Source organism: Muntiacus reevesi, chromosome 2 (genome assembly GCF_963930625.1).
Source record: "Muntiacus reevesi chromosome 2, mMunRee1.1, whole genome shotgun sequence".
NCBI lineage: Eukaryota > Metazoa > Chordata > Mammalia > Artiodactyla > Cervidae > Muntiacus > Muntiacus reevesi.
Genome location: NC_089250.1, coordinates 38,137,244 through 38,151,644, shown reverse-complemented (window position 1 = coordinate 38,151,644; position 14,401 = coordinate 38,137,244). Strand labels below are relative to the sequence as shown.

The following is a 14,401-nucleotide window of genomic DNA, read 5'->3' as shown; positions in this document are numbered from 1 at the left end:
CTGCGTATGTGGAGTGACAGGAGGGCAGGCGGGGCGCTTGGGGGAACATCTGGCTGTGGGAAGAGACACAGCGGCCTTCCTGGTCCTCTGCACACACATGGTCACCACTTGCTCACATTCTGGACTTCTTCACCTCCCCACTTCTTCACATCTCCTGTGTGCAGGCTCTGCTCATGGACTAAGGGCTTGTGTGCTGGCAAGTGGGTCTCGGTGCCCAGACTGAGGGGGCCTGGGGCCACCTGGCAGTTTCAGGGGGGTCAGGAGTGGATGTGAGTGAGGGACTCAAGATGCCAGATCCACCAGAAGGGTGGAAGTTCAGGAGATGCTATACATGCTAATTTGGGGTGAGGAGGAATTCCCATCTTTCCCTTTTCACTGGCTCACACCCTCTGCTTCCTTGTGAGGCAGGTTTTGTGGGAATGCAAAGGCACTGAGCTGTGAATGGGAGCACAGCTGTGGTATGGAGGGAGCTTAATGCACGAGGCCTCTGAGCTGGGCTTGAGGGGGAACCTTTCATTGCCGGGCTTTCAGGACCCCTGCAGCCCTCAACTCCTCAACTTAACGGCTCTGTGACTGACAGGTTACTTGGTCCCTCAGAGCTTCAGTTTCCTCTTTTGTAAAAACACTGTCCTCTTAGGAGGGTTCTTGTGAGGATCAGAGGGGTTTCAAGCATGAGAGTAGCACCAGGCACAGGCTGACGGCTAAGGATGCTTGTTTAAAGAGACACGATAAAGCAGGCATCTGCCAGCCAGAGGGCTTCTGTCCCTACTGCATTCACCCATCAACCCGGGTTCAGCTGCTTGTGGGGAGGGGGGTCTGGCTGGACAATAGGCAGCACGGGGGCTGTGGAGTTCATTTGGGCGTGTGTGACCAGAAAGACACGTGTGTCTAAAGACGGACCTTCTACTTGGGGTGGCTCTGGGATGGCTGTAAGGTTCTGGGCTCCTTGTAGATTGAAAGGGAAGTCACCTTGCTTTTCCTCCCACAGGATGAAAGAGTTCTCCAAGAACCTCTCCTAGAAACTCAAATGCATCCAACACAAGTGACAAAACAATGCCACAGTCACTTTAAAGCATTTGTAACAGCCCTAGTCTTTACTGATCTGAAGATAAAATAAACTGGACAGAATGTCTCTGAAGGATGGTCAAGCATCATGGTACACAAACCGCTGGACTTTAGAGTAAGAGGGTGAAAACCCCACTTAAAATGGCAAATCTTAAAAAAGGGGATACATATGAAACTTATTTACAAAACTGAAGTAGAGTCATGGATGCAGAAAACAAACCAAGGGATAAGGGGTGGGGAAGGGATAAATGGGAGATAAGAACTGATGTATATACACACACACACACACACACACACTATATATATAAAATAGATAACTAATAGTAAGCTGCCATATAGCACAGAGAGCTCTACTCAGTATTCTGTACTGGCCAAGATGGAAAAAAAATCTAAAAAAAAGAGTGGATATATGTATGTGTATAACTGATTCGCTTCGCTGTATACCTGAAACTAATATAACATTGTAAATCAACTGTACTCCAATAATTTTTCTTTTTAAATGGGCAAAGATTTGAACAGACTCTTGCCAAACAAGACGTAGGCTTGGCAAGGAAGAAGCACATGAAAAGATGTTCAACACCATGACTTATCAGGGAAATGCAAGTTAAAACCATAGTGAGGTGCCATGTGTGCTCACTAGAATGGCTAACAGTAAAACAGAACAACAATCTGAAAGTACCAAGTGCTGGAGAAGATGCAGAGCGGCTGGAATACACATCTTGTTGGTGGGAATACACATCTTGTTGGTGGGAATACAAAAGGGTTTCAGCCACTTTGAACGTCTGTTGGTGGTTTCTTATAAACATCCTCACCATACGACCCAGCAATCCCACTCCTGCCTTATTTACCCCAAAGAAATGAAATCAGTGTCCACACAAGGACCTGTAATAGATCTGTACACATTTGTCTGTGTCACACTAGCCCAGAGAACACAGCCAGAGAGGCAACATGAGATACTGCACAGGCTTTGTTCTGTAGTCATTTATCTGCTTTCTGTGATGACCAGGGATGGCTATGTATGTGGAGTGGAATTGATCATAATCTTATCTCTGGGGAGAAGGAGGAAAGCGTGGTTGGTTTCTGAGTAATCTAAACCAACTGGGTAATTCTAGTTCCTGTGCCACAGTGATGGGTTCAGGGATGGTCAGGTGACCTGAGTCCAATCAGATTTTTGTTTGATGATGCCATGGGGATGAAGTGTGGGGAGATATTCCCCTTCTTCCTAGTCAGTGTGAAATGTGTATATGAGGCCTGAAACTGCTACAGCCCCCAAGAAAAATAGTTATGTGGAAGGGAACAAAAGAGATTAGTGATAAGAGAATCACAGAAAATGGGGCTGGAGGCTTGATCAAACCATGCCTGATGTCCAGTTTTCTTCTGTATTTCTCAGACATAAATAAATTACCACCCTCTAAGAGACCAAGTTAGAGCTGGGGTTTTTTTGTTACCTGAAACCAAAAACCTCTTACCTAATCTAGATGGGGGTTCTGATCTCCAGGGATCATTTCAAGGAAGTAGAACAACCAGGAACAAGTGCTGTGAGCCAAACTAAAGTGAGAACAGAGAGCTGGGATGAGGACGCAGAGGCCACTGAGGTGGAGCAGCAGAGAGCTGTGTGGGTGACCTTAAAGGAACCTGGGCCAGGAACAACAGGGTCTATCAGGAGAAGATCAGGTGTGGGGCTCTGCTGGGACCTGGCCTTGTAGGGGGATGGAGGGGACAACCGAGGAAAAGATACCAGGGAACATAAGAGAGACAGCCTTGAGCAGACAGATAGTCACAGGACAGGAGCATCCAGAGGGGACCATTTATGCTGCCTGGACCAACTGCCCAAGGGGGGCTGCCCTTTGCCCAAAGTCAAGCTTGGTCCAAGGACTGAGCAGAGCTGAGCCTGCAGATGGGTCTCAAGCAGGTATAGCTGCTCTTCCTCCCCTGCTCTGGACGAGGGCAGGGGATCTGCTTTCAACAAGATCCTCTTAAGGCAGGTGGCCTGCAAATGACCCTGGGAGAAACTCTCTTCTACTCGAATGTGGTAGAATATCCAGGGGCCACCCCTGCTGGACCTGACTCAGGCTTTGGTCTACTCCTGCACCACAAATTCTCCCATTACAGCATCCTGCGTCCTGCGCAGGGCCTCCGCCTGCACTTGGCCCCTCCTGGTTTCTCCATGGATCACTCCTATTCCTTGAGCTTCCCCCCCACCCCCACTCTAGCAGGGGATGGCAGGCCTACAGCTCCTAATTTTAGGTTTGGCAACTCGTGGTGTGAGATCTTAAGCCTTGCCTGTCCTCAGTTCCCAGCCTCCTGGGGAGACTGGATGCTTCTCTGAGCAGGAATTTGCTAGGTGGTGTGTTTTTGGGTTTTGTCTGGGATACAGTAAGCCAAAAACCAAGGTGCACAGGTAACTGAGGTGGCCTGTAGACCTCTCACTGTATTTATCAGCCTGAATCCCCTATCTGTTTGGGGGAATTGTAAACCCAACCATGGAGGATGTCATTTGATTATGAGAGAAGCTTCTAGCTGAGCACTGGTTGGGTTGAGTTCTTCCATCACTCAGCTTGGGTCACCACCTTGGTGCTGACATGGCCATTCCTTGCTTCGCTCCATTTCTTGCATGCCTGAGTGCTAAGTCACTTTAGTTGTGTCCGACTCTTTGCCACGCTATGGACTGTAGCAGGCCAGGCTCCTCTGTCTATGGGATTCTCCAGGAAAAAATACTGGAGCGGGTTGGCACGTCCTCCTTCAGGAGATCTTCCTGCCTCAGAGATTGAACCAGCATCTCTTACATCTCCTGCAATGGCAGGTGGGTTCTTAGCACTAGCGCCACCTGGGAAGCCCCTGTTCCATCTCCTACACTCAACATTTCTAAGGAACACTCACAAGCTAAGGGATAATTATAAGAACTCAATAATAACATCTGGAATTTTTGAGTCATAAGTTCCCCATGTGAAGAAAGAGTGGATTTGACAGTCCGCAGACGTGACTCAAATCCAGGCTTAACCACTTCACGGTTGCCGCCTGCCTCCAGCTTCTCAAGCCTCTGTCTGTGAATGAGGATGACACTATCTTAAAAGTCAGGGGATACATTTCTGCAAATACTTATTAAGTATCTAGTGTGGTGCCCGCACTTTGGTGAAACTCAATACAGTTAAGTCCCCTACATACGAACAAGCTCCATTCTGAGAGAGCTCTCCTAAGTCCCTTTTGTTCGTAAGTCCAACAAAGTTAGCCTGGGAACCCAACTAACGAGTGGCGATTGTTACCACTTAGTGCTTCTTGGCAGTACCAGTGACATCACCCCTGCTTTGACGCTTGCTTCTGGACGTCCTGAGCTTGAAATAAAGATACGGTACTACTGTGCTCTGTACAGTACTGTCCAATAAAGTACAACCACGCATTGAGGGTGCACTCACACGACTGTACACCAGACATGTGAACTAACTTATGTAATTGTGCATGCAAAGGCACATTCACATCGTTAAAAGTTCACAACTTGTAGGCTTATATGTAAGGGACTTACTGTAAATAGCAACTTAAAAATGTGTGTGTGTGTGTATATATATATATAACATCTATCTGGTTTTTCTTATTCTTTCCATTTTTCTGCTGAAATATCCCACCCTCATTTATTCTTCCCACCTTTCCCTATTTAAGAGAGATGGTTTAAATGATTTTCTGCTAATTCTTATATCTGGATCATCTGTGGTTTACTTCTGCTGTGGTCTTTTCCTTGGTTGTGAATTCTGTTCCTACCTCTTCACGGGTCCTGTAACTTACTGCTGCATCCTGGAAATTATGTACAGAAGAGTGAGAGCTGAGGAATAATCCTGGTTCTTTTCCCTCTGGAAATCTCCAGTTCTTCTCTCGCCTATTGGCACAGGGAGGAGGTGATTATTCAGAGGTCAGCCTGGCTTCGTTCGACCAGGGCTGAGTGGCAGCCCACTTTGGCTCAGCGCAAAACCATCCAGCTTCCCAAGGAAGGACCAGTCTCCCAGTTCTCATCAGAATCTGATCTGGCATTCCAAATTCCCAGTTCCCTTTGCGTCCGTCCATTTCGGGTCTCAGGAGAGAGCGGCAGAGGGAATGATTTCCTTCTGTTTATCGATCCTGCCTTCATTTCCACTTTTCTCAGCAAATCTGGGGTGAGGGGATCAAATCATTATTGTCTCGGATGGTCAGACGCCAGTGGATCCCACCTTTGTCTACCCTTGCTCGGCTCACTTGTCTCTATCCAGTGAACTTCTGGATCCTGCTGCTCCTCCATGTCCAGACCCACCAGGTCTTATAGCTCATGTAGGATGGGCTCCTCTCTCTGGAAATCTGTCCATCAAGCTCTTCTGGTCTCCACTGTCCCTTGATATCCCCGTATATGATTTTTACATTATCCAGATTTCTCCTTGCACTTAGGGAGCTCAGGCCTTCTGCATGCCAAGTGGAAGCAAAGACTGCCTAGAATGGCAGCTATTGCTTTGGACACAAAGGACATTCCCTGCAAGCAGGCTGTCCTGGCCCTGAGCTCCTAGGAGGAAGCCTGGCACTGAGGTTGGTATCTCCTCCCTGTGAGCTGGAGGTGAGACCTACGGGATGGCTTATGTTTGAAGGCTGTTTTGAGTGTGAAGCCATGCTTTATGGACCCCACTCATATCTCCCCACCTTTTACCATTTCAGGTCCTTCCAACAGCCAGCCTCCTAAGTCTACTTGCTTAGGGGTTTTCTCTGGACTCCAAAGTCCACCATGCCTGTGCTCAGTAAATTGGAACGTCATGGAATTAAGGTCCCTCAAAGGCAACCCTTAAGCAATGACGGGGAAGGCTGGTGGATAAATCCCCTGCTCCCACCCCTTGAGTGCGAAAACCTGGAGGCTGTGTTCTATGTTATCTTCCTGCCCCCCAGAAGCAGCCATCCCAGCCGCCCACACCAGGGACTTGCTGGGGACACACAGCCCTGGGCTGCTTTCACCTGCCTGTTTCACTCCCCCACTGTCTGGCTGGCCTGTCCTCGGATCACCTTTTATTTTGTTATTTATTTATTTTTTTTATGTGAACGATTTTTAAAGTTTTTATTGAATTCGTTACAAAATTGTTTCTGTTTTGGTTTTTTGGCTAGGAGGCATGTGGGATTCTAGCTCCCTGACCAGGGATCAAACCCTCAGTTCCTGCACTGGAGCACTTAACCCCTGAACCGCCAGGGAAGTCTCTGAGATCAGCTTTTAGATAAACTACTTGAATTTGAAATTGCTGTTTAGATTCCTCTGGGGAAACCCAATCGCAGGCAGGCAGGTCTTGATTCAGAGATGCCACCTCTGCGTCCTGTCCAGGGCCAGCAAGGTGTTCACAGAAGGAAGGCAAACCCAGCCACTAGGAGGTGGACCTCACCAGAGGACATCAGGTACATTTCTAGGATGCCGGGAGAGGAACGAGGGGCTCCTCTGCCAGCCTGTAATAACCGGAATATGAGAGTTCTGCATCTGGGATGCAGTTAGACTGTTTACTGCCTATCTATGCTTATGTCTTGAAAGCTTAACATAACTCTGAATGGGAGATTTAAATTCTCAAGTATGTTGTTTTGCAAAACTGGCAGCAGTTCTTTCAATACAATACGTAAGATACATTACTGTGTTGCCTCCAGATCTCGGTGTTCTGTCTTTGTTATTATGTTTTGCTCTTAAATAAAGAAAATCTTTAGGACCACAGTCCTGTACATGTCTTGTGAGGATTCCAAGAACCTTTCCATAAGCTACTTTCCAAGAAGCAATTTCTTTCTCGTCCCATAGAACTCCCCAAAGCACCTTAGGCGAACTCCAAGGCGCTGGGTATGTTCGCAAACTGCAAATGTAGCAGACATTCAATTACATCGAATTCATCAAAACCCTAATTGAGACAGGAACTCAAGCCTTATGGCTGAATCACTTTAATTTCAGATGGGGAGCAGACTGGGTCACGAACAGCCTTTCATGCTGAGGACACCGTTAGAGAAGCCCACGGGCGCACACTGGTAATTCTCCCCACAAATGCAAGTGCGGAGCAACGTAGATGACGCTGCCAAGTGAGCCCCCTGACTGGACTGATGAATCAGCTCAATTCCCAGAGCCTGTCCCGTGCTGCCACCTCCCTCTGTCCCAGCTCCACTGCCCAGGAGGGCTTCTCGGTAGATAAGGCAGCACCTGTGTCTCACCGAAGTTGGTTTTCCTCCCAGCGATCAGAAGGCACAGGGACCAGGACCAGTCCTCTGAGGTCTTTCTACTAACACCTCCACATCTTTTCTTTTTTAATTCACTCATTCACTCATTTGGCGGTGTCGGGTCTTAGCTGTAGCACACGGGATCATCACTATGTCATGCAGGATCCTTTGCTGTGGAGCACAGACTCTCGAGTTGTGACTCACTGGGATCTTAGCTTCCCAACTAGGGATCGAACCCTCATCCCCTGCATCGGAAGGCAGATTCTTAACCCCTGGGCCAACAGGGAATCCCCAACACCTCATCTTGCTTCTCATTTTCTCCCCGACCTTCCCATTCCTCCCCACTGGCATCCTGTGGTTGTTCAACGATTCTTTTTTAATTGAAGGATAATTGCTTTACAAAGTTGTGGTGGTTTCTGCCACACATCAGCATGAATCAGCCATAAGTCCATCCCTCGTGAGCCTGTCTCCCACTCCCACCCCATCCCACCCTTCTAGGTTGTCACAGACTACTGCGCTGAGTTCCCTGTGTCACATGGCAACTTCCCATTAGCTATCTATTTTTCATATGGTAATGTGTATGTTTGGGCTCAGCTGGTAAAGAATCCACCTGCAATGCAGGAGACCCCAGTTTGATTCCTGGGTCGGGAAGATCTCCTGAAGGAGGGCATGACAACCCACTCTAGTGTTCTTGCCTGGAGAATCCCCATGAATAGAGGAGCCTGGTGGACCCCATTATAGTCCATGGGGTCGCAAGGAGTTGGACATGTTAGAGCGACTAAGCACACAGCACATGTTTCAATGCTACTCTCTCAATTCATCCCACCCTTTCCTTCCCCTCCTGGGTGCACAAGTCTGTTCTCTATGTTGAGTCTCTATTGCTACCCTGCAAGTGGGTTCATCAGTACCCTTTTTCTAGATTCCATATGTAAATGTTAATCTACGATATTTGTCTTTCTCTTTCTGACTTACTTCACTCTATATAACAGGCTCTAGGTTCATCTACCTCACTAGAACAGACTCAGATTCATTCCTTTTTATGGCTGAGTAATATGGCAACCCACTCCAGTATTCTTGCCTGGAGAATCCCATGGACAGAGAAGCCTGGTAGGTTACAGTCCACGGGGTCACAAAGAGTCGGACATGACTGAGCGACTTCACTTTCACACTTTAATAGTCCATCATATATATGTACCACAACTTTCTCCATCCACCTGTCAATGGATATCTAGATTGCTTCCATGTCCTGGCTATTATAAATAGTGCTGCAATGAACATTGGGGTAGATGTGTCTTTTAGAATTGTGGTTTTCTCAGGGTATAAGCCCAGAAGTGGTATTGCTGGATCATATGGTAGCTTTACTTTTAGTTAGTTTTTAAAGAAATCTCCTCGGGCTTCCCTACTGTTTTAGCAGTAAATAATCCACCTGCAATGCAGGAGATGTGGGATGGATCTCTGGGTTGAGAAGATCCCCTGGAGAAGGAAAGGGCAACTCCAGGATTCCACTCCAGTATTCTTGCTTGGGAAATCCTATGGACAGAGGAGCCTGGTAGGCTACAGCCCATGGGGTCACAAATGAGTTGGACATGACTTAGTGACTAAACAACAACATTTGTTCTCTATGGTAGCTCTATCAACTTAGATTCCCACCAACTGTGCAAGAGGGTTCCCTTCTCTCCACATCCTCTCTAGCATTGTTTGTAGATTGTATTGTTAATAAGTTCTGCCAATGGGTAGGTTAAATTATTGCAGTGACCGAGGGTGGAATCTGGAGACAGTGACCCCAGGGAACCTTATTCTTCTCAGAGCTGATAATGGTGTCTGACTATACTAGTGTGTACCATGTGGACCAAGCACTGCTGAACAAGGTCTCTTTCATCCTTACAGTGATGCTAAGAGGTAGATGTCCTTGTACCCACTCTACAGATGAGAACACTGAAGCTTAGAGAGGTGACATAACTTCTCCAAGGCTCCATAGCCAGCAAATGGCAGAGCCAGGATTCAGATCCAGGCATATTTGATCCCTGGGCTCATGTTCTCTCCAAAACATCATTTTTTCTCCCTCTGCAAAGACTTCTGGGATTCTACAAAGGTTTGAAAAAGAGAGCTGGAACTCTCCACGTGGGCACAGGACAAGGAGAGTCAGGAGGGAGGTCAGCCTCGGAATCACCACCCGGCTCCTCTAACACAATCGTGGTTGGTGTTTCTCCCCTGATCATGGGAGAGGAGCTTGGCAAGGCCCTTCCAGGGGGGCGAAGTGACTGATCCCAGCACTTGCTGAAGTTCAGGAAGCAATGTGTCTTTTCTGCAGGTGTTCTAACCAAGCCAGTGATTAACCGCATTGCTAATAAATTATGAAACATAAGTGCATTCAGCCCACCTCCTATGTAATTAGTTTTGTGGCATTTACTCGGCACTTGTCAGCCATGTGTTTCATTTCTTTACATTATTTCTCCCCCTTTGGGCTTGACTTTGCATCAAGCTTCAGGTACAAATGACTAATGAACTAGTGACAACACTAATACTGGCCGAGCTACTACTCCTACTGCTAATGGTGACGATGCTAATTAAGAGAGTGCTGACAGCCACCGGCTCTGTAGAATGTGACTATTCATCTCCGGGAGGCAATGAGAGGGTGGCCAGCATAGGCGGGAGCCAGGGAAGTACAAACGGCCCCAAAGGCAAAGATGGACACTCACTTTTTGGGGGTACTAACTACATTTACAAGATATCTAAAATATACCATGTTGCGGGCCCATAAAATCTAAGATGAGACAACGGACTGAAAGCATGAAGAAAGAAAACATCCAGTCTGGCAAATCAGGTGTAACTTGATCACCACATATGGACCCAGCTGTCCAGAAGCCCGTTCTGGGAGTAAGCATCCAGCTGTGGTCTCTGCAGCCGACCCGATGGGATCAAGGTGTCCCTCTGCCTGTACCCAGAAGCAACAAACCAACCAGGCGACCCAGACAAACCACTTGGCATGAAGATGATGGGAATGAAAGCAGGCAGTAAGGGGGGCAGTGGTGCCAGGGAGCAGCTGGCCTTTGAGACTCTGGGGTCCACATGAGAGTCGGTGGTGCTGGGTGCCCCCGGCCAGGATCTGGGAAAGGATGTGGGAGAAGGTTGGCAGGAAGTTCGTTAGCCCTACAAACCAACCAGCCATTTCCAGCAGAACCTGCATCCTTCCTCCATAGTGAGGGGGCTGGTGCGGTCCCCAGGTTCCTCAGTACTGCAAGTGGGAGACCCTCACGGGCTACTGGAAGTCGCTTTTCCTAGAAGATATGGAGTCCTGGCTGTTTGGGCAGAGAGCTCAGGACTGTGTTTCTGAATAATCTTTCTACGAAAGAAATTAGGGCATCAGAGCCAGCCGGGAGGGGGGTTGGCTGCAGATGCCCGGCAGCCTCACATGGTGGTGACATCAGGTGTCTTCTCCAGATTTTCCAAGACAGACACCAGATGCACACGGGCCCCATGACACCTTCTGGCAGTGGAATAGTCTCTATAGCTAAAATGCAGGTATGCAAAGCCTCTCATGACCCTCAAAGTGAGCTCAAGTGGACACAGAAGTCAAATGTTTGATCTTAATAGAAAAAGAGAGAATGCTCCCCAAACTGTGACAAGTGAAGAAAAACAACCTGTCATCTCCTCTGCCTCCACCCCATTAATTCCATTTCCACTCCTAAGGTTGGTTTACATCATTCCAGTTCAGATCAGTAACACAGCAAAATGAGGGTGACACCCTCAGATCTGCAGGCTGGTTACCTATTCACGTGGCTCTTGAACTCTATGATCCACTGGCCCAGAGACAAAATCACGCTGCCTGGGTTTCCAGTCCTGGCTGGGCCAGCTTCTCAGGCATGAGACCCCATGTCACCCCACCCAAGATTGCTGGCCCTTGGGTGCGCTCAAGGGAGACAGGCCGCTGCCTTACCTCCACAAGGGCCGCACCATGCCACATTTTGCGTGAGTCTCACCTGCCCCGCGAAGAGCCCACAGACGCCGATGATGCACAGAATGTTAAACACAGCGGAGCCCACGATGGTCCCCACGCCTACGTCACCCTTGGTGATGAAGACTCCTGAAACACAGACCGAGGTTAGCCGGCTGCTGTGGTGGGCTGTATCCAAAGTGGGTGCGGGGCGGTGGGGGGAGATTTTTATTTATTTATTCATTTTCTATCAGAGCATAGTTGCTTTACAATGCTGTGTTGGTTTCTGCTATAATACAAAGTGAGTCAGCCATATGTATACATATATCCCTGCCCTCTTGAGTCTCCCGCCCTGCCCCCATCCCAGCCCTCTAGATCATCACAGAATATCAAACTGGGCTCTCTCTGCTATATAGCAACTTCCCACTAGCTATCTGGTTTATGTATACCCAAATATGTATACATGTCAATGCTACTCTCCCAGTTCATCCCAGCCTCCCCTTCCTCCCACCACCCCATGGACACACCTCTGTTCTTGACATTTGAATCTCTATTCCTGCCTGCAAATATCTTTATCAATGCCGTTTTTCTAGATTCCACATATATGTGGGGGAGTTTTTTTAAGAGTTAGTTAGACTGTTCTCAGGATCTACAGGAAACAGCCGAGGGGTGGAGAGAACTTTCCAATCTCTATTGGAGCCTCTGTCCACAGGACCATTGGAACAGGGTCTGGGACCCATTCATGCAAAGCAAAAACACCATTTTAATAAGATGAAAACAGCCACTCCAGCGGTGGGGAGGCTGGTGCTCTGCTCCTTGGGGTCTCAGGGCTCCCGTTTCCAGAGCCCTCGTTCCTCAGGGAGGACAGAGCTGAGATGTTCCTCAGGATGGCACCTACCTATGACCGACGTGAACAGCTCCGGGGCCGAACTGCCGGCCGCCATGAATGTGGCTCCCGCCACATCCTCACTGAGGTGCAGGCGCTGCAGGGGAGCAAAAGCACAGGTGAGTCGGGTTTCTCCTGGAACAGCAGCGACTGTGACTCCCCAGGTCCCAGCTCAGTCCCTCCTCAGCTTCCCCTCCTCCCCAGCTGGGCCACACCTCCTCTCTGGGCAGTATCAGGGAGGCGGCTACAAGCTCCCTCCAAGTAAAGGCTCTGACAAGATCCAGGGATCCCAAGCCAGATGCCTGGGGGGTTGCAGAGATAATGGGGGGGGGAGTGGTCTTGCGAGGCAGGGTGGGCCTTTCCCTCCTTTTTAAAAGCTCAGTTCCCTCTATGTTGCCAAATATTCCTATTTATAGAGATGCCCAAATCCACATTTTTATGTAAAAGATTCTGACTTTTTTCATTATCTTGTTGATGTTCTCGGGCTAAATTAGGCTCATGGTAACCAGTTTTTGAGCCTTGATTCTGGGAGGCTATGGAGAATTTGGGGCTGGGGAGGATCACCCATCCTCAAAGCAGCCTCGAAGCCTGGGGTAGAGAGAAGGGGGGGCAGTGAGAATGAGTAGAAAGAGATGGTGAGCCCCGCCGAGATGATCCAGACGAGCTCTCCAGGTTACCTTGCTTGCTGACCCAAAAGGTGATTTGCAAGAAGACATGTGAACTGAGGCTGGGTGGTGTGGGAAGGTGGCATGGGGAGCCTTTCTGCATCCACTCCTGGCCCAGAAAGGAAGCTGGTAGCTGTCAGTAAATAGGCGGCTCCCTTGGGCATCCCAGCTAAGGGACCCTGGTCCCTCTTCCAGCAGCACCACAGCTGCACTTCCCCACTCAGCCATTGAGGGGCAGCACGGCCTCGGTGAAGGCCCCTGGCTCCACTGACCCGTCCGAGGCTGCCCCGGAGCCCTGCTGAACATTTTGACCCGAAAACCTGGGTTCCCTGGATCTTGACTGAACAGTAAACTTTGCAGGGGGTTCTGAGAAGACCCTAAGAAGGAGGTGCGGCTGTCTGAAGGTGAAAGGTGTGGCTGTGAGGGTGGCCGGGCACCCCGTCTCCCTGGGCAGGTACTCCAGCAGTGCTCAGGGTCCATGGCTGGTTTGCCCAGGCTCGCCAGGAGCTGTGAGCCTCACTCTGCAGTGTCCACTCTAGCTCCGGCTCCCGCTGGGGCGATAGCTGTGGAGTCCACCCCCGGGCTCATACATGTCCTGTTCCTCTCTCTGCTTCATTCATCACATTGCTTCTTCCTCCTGGACCTCCCCTCTTTCACCCCTCATTCACATCAGCTCTGGCCACATCTCACTGGGTCCTGGCATCACCAGCTGGTTGGGGGAGCACTTCCTGCCTTGAGACTCTCTCCATCCATCAGAACAGTCATCAAAAGCTTTCCAGCTTCCTCCTGAGAAACTCCTATGTCTGGGCCGGGTATCCTCAGGGCTCCCCACACACTGAGTCTTGTCCCTGGGTCTCCCAGCTCAGTTGTCTTGCTCAGACTCTTGGCTTACATATCTGTTCTTGTAAGACACTACCACTGAGACCGCTGCTCCCGTCCTGCCCCTGCACAAGCCCTTCCCTGATCTCAAGGTGAGTCAATTCCCTCTTCTCTGCATCTCCAGCTCTGGCACTTCACCTGCCCCCGGGTCTCACTCTGGAGCTTCTCTGAGCCCCAGGCCCCGTGGCCAGGATCACAGGCCAGGATCACACCCACATTTCACCTTGATTCCTCCCCAAGGGCTGTGCTCACAGGTGCCACGTGTGTCCTCAGTGGAGAACACATTCTGCACAATTACATGTACATTTCCAGCACCAGGTCTTAACTTGGCTATTAAACAATGTGTGGTAAAGAGAGTGGTTGGCTTTGTATGAGGACTAAACTGCTCCTGGTGGATTTTAGAGACCACAGATGACCCTGATTACCCGTACTTCGGTGCCTCCCCCTCTTCTCCACCAGGTGACCCTATTTTCAGGTTAAATTGCTTTGGACAAAAGGCTTCCACACTGGCCATCCATCCATCTCAGAAACCAGCTCTCTCACTTCCCTTCTCCCACCTCCACTGTACAGAGGAACCCACTCCTGGGGTCTCTCTAGGATTGCTGTGGGATGATTCTCTTTCAAGTACACAAAACTAACTGACTTCAGGAGGTGGAAGAAACTGCTTAAGCTAGTAGTTCTCAAGTGTGGCTTCCAGACCAGCACATCACCTGGGAACTTATTGGAAATGTAACTTCTGTTCCCCACTGTCCCCCAAGACCCAGTGACTCAGACACAGTGGGGAGGGACAGT

The 14,401-nt window shown here is 49.3% G+C and overlaps 1 protein-coding gene across 1 annotated transcript in view; it reads right to left on the bottom strand.

The window, feature by feature from the left end:
• The window catches only part of SLC24A3 (solute carrier family 24 member 3), a 426,143-nt gene that overhangs the window by 84,787 nt on the left and 326,955 nt on the right, over positions 1-14,401 (bottom strand). Inside the window, exons 5-6 of the mRNA XM_065919590.1 lie at positions 12,078-12,162; positions 11,226-11,329 (exon numbers count right to left, since the gene is read on the bottom strand). Of these exons, the coding sequence (XP_065775662.1) occupies positions 11,226-11,329; positions 12,078-12,162 (189 nt within the window). The remainder of the gene's footprint in view (positions 1-11,225; positions 11,330-12,077; positions 12,163-14,401) is intronic.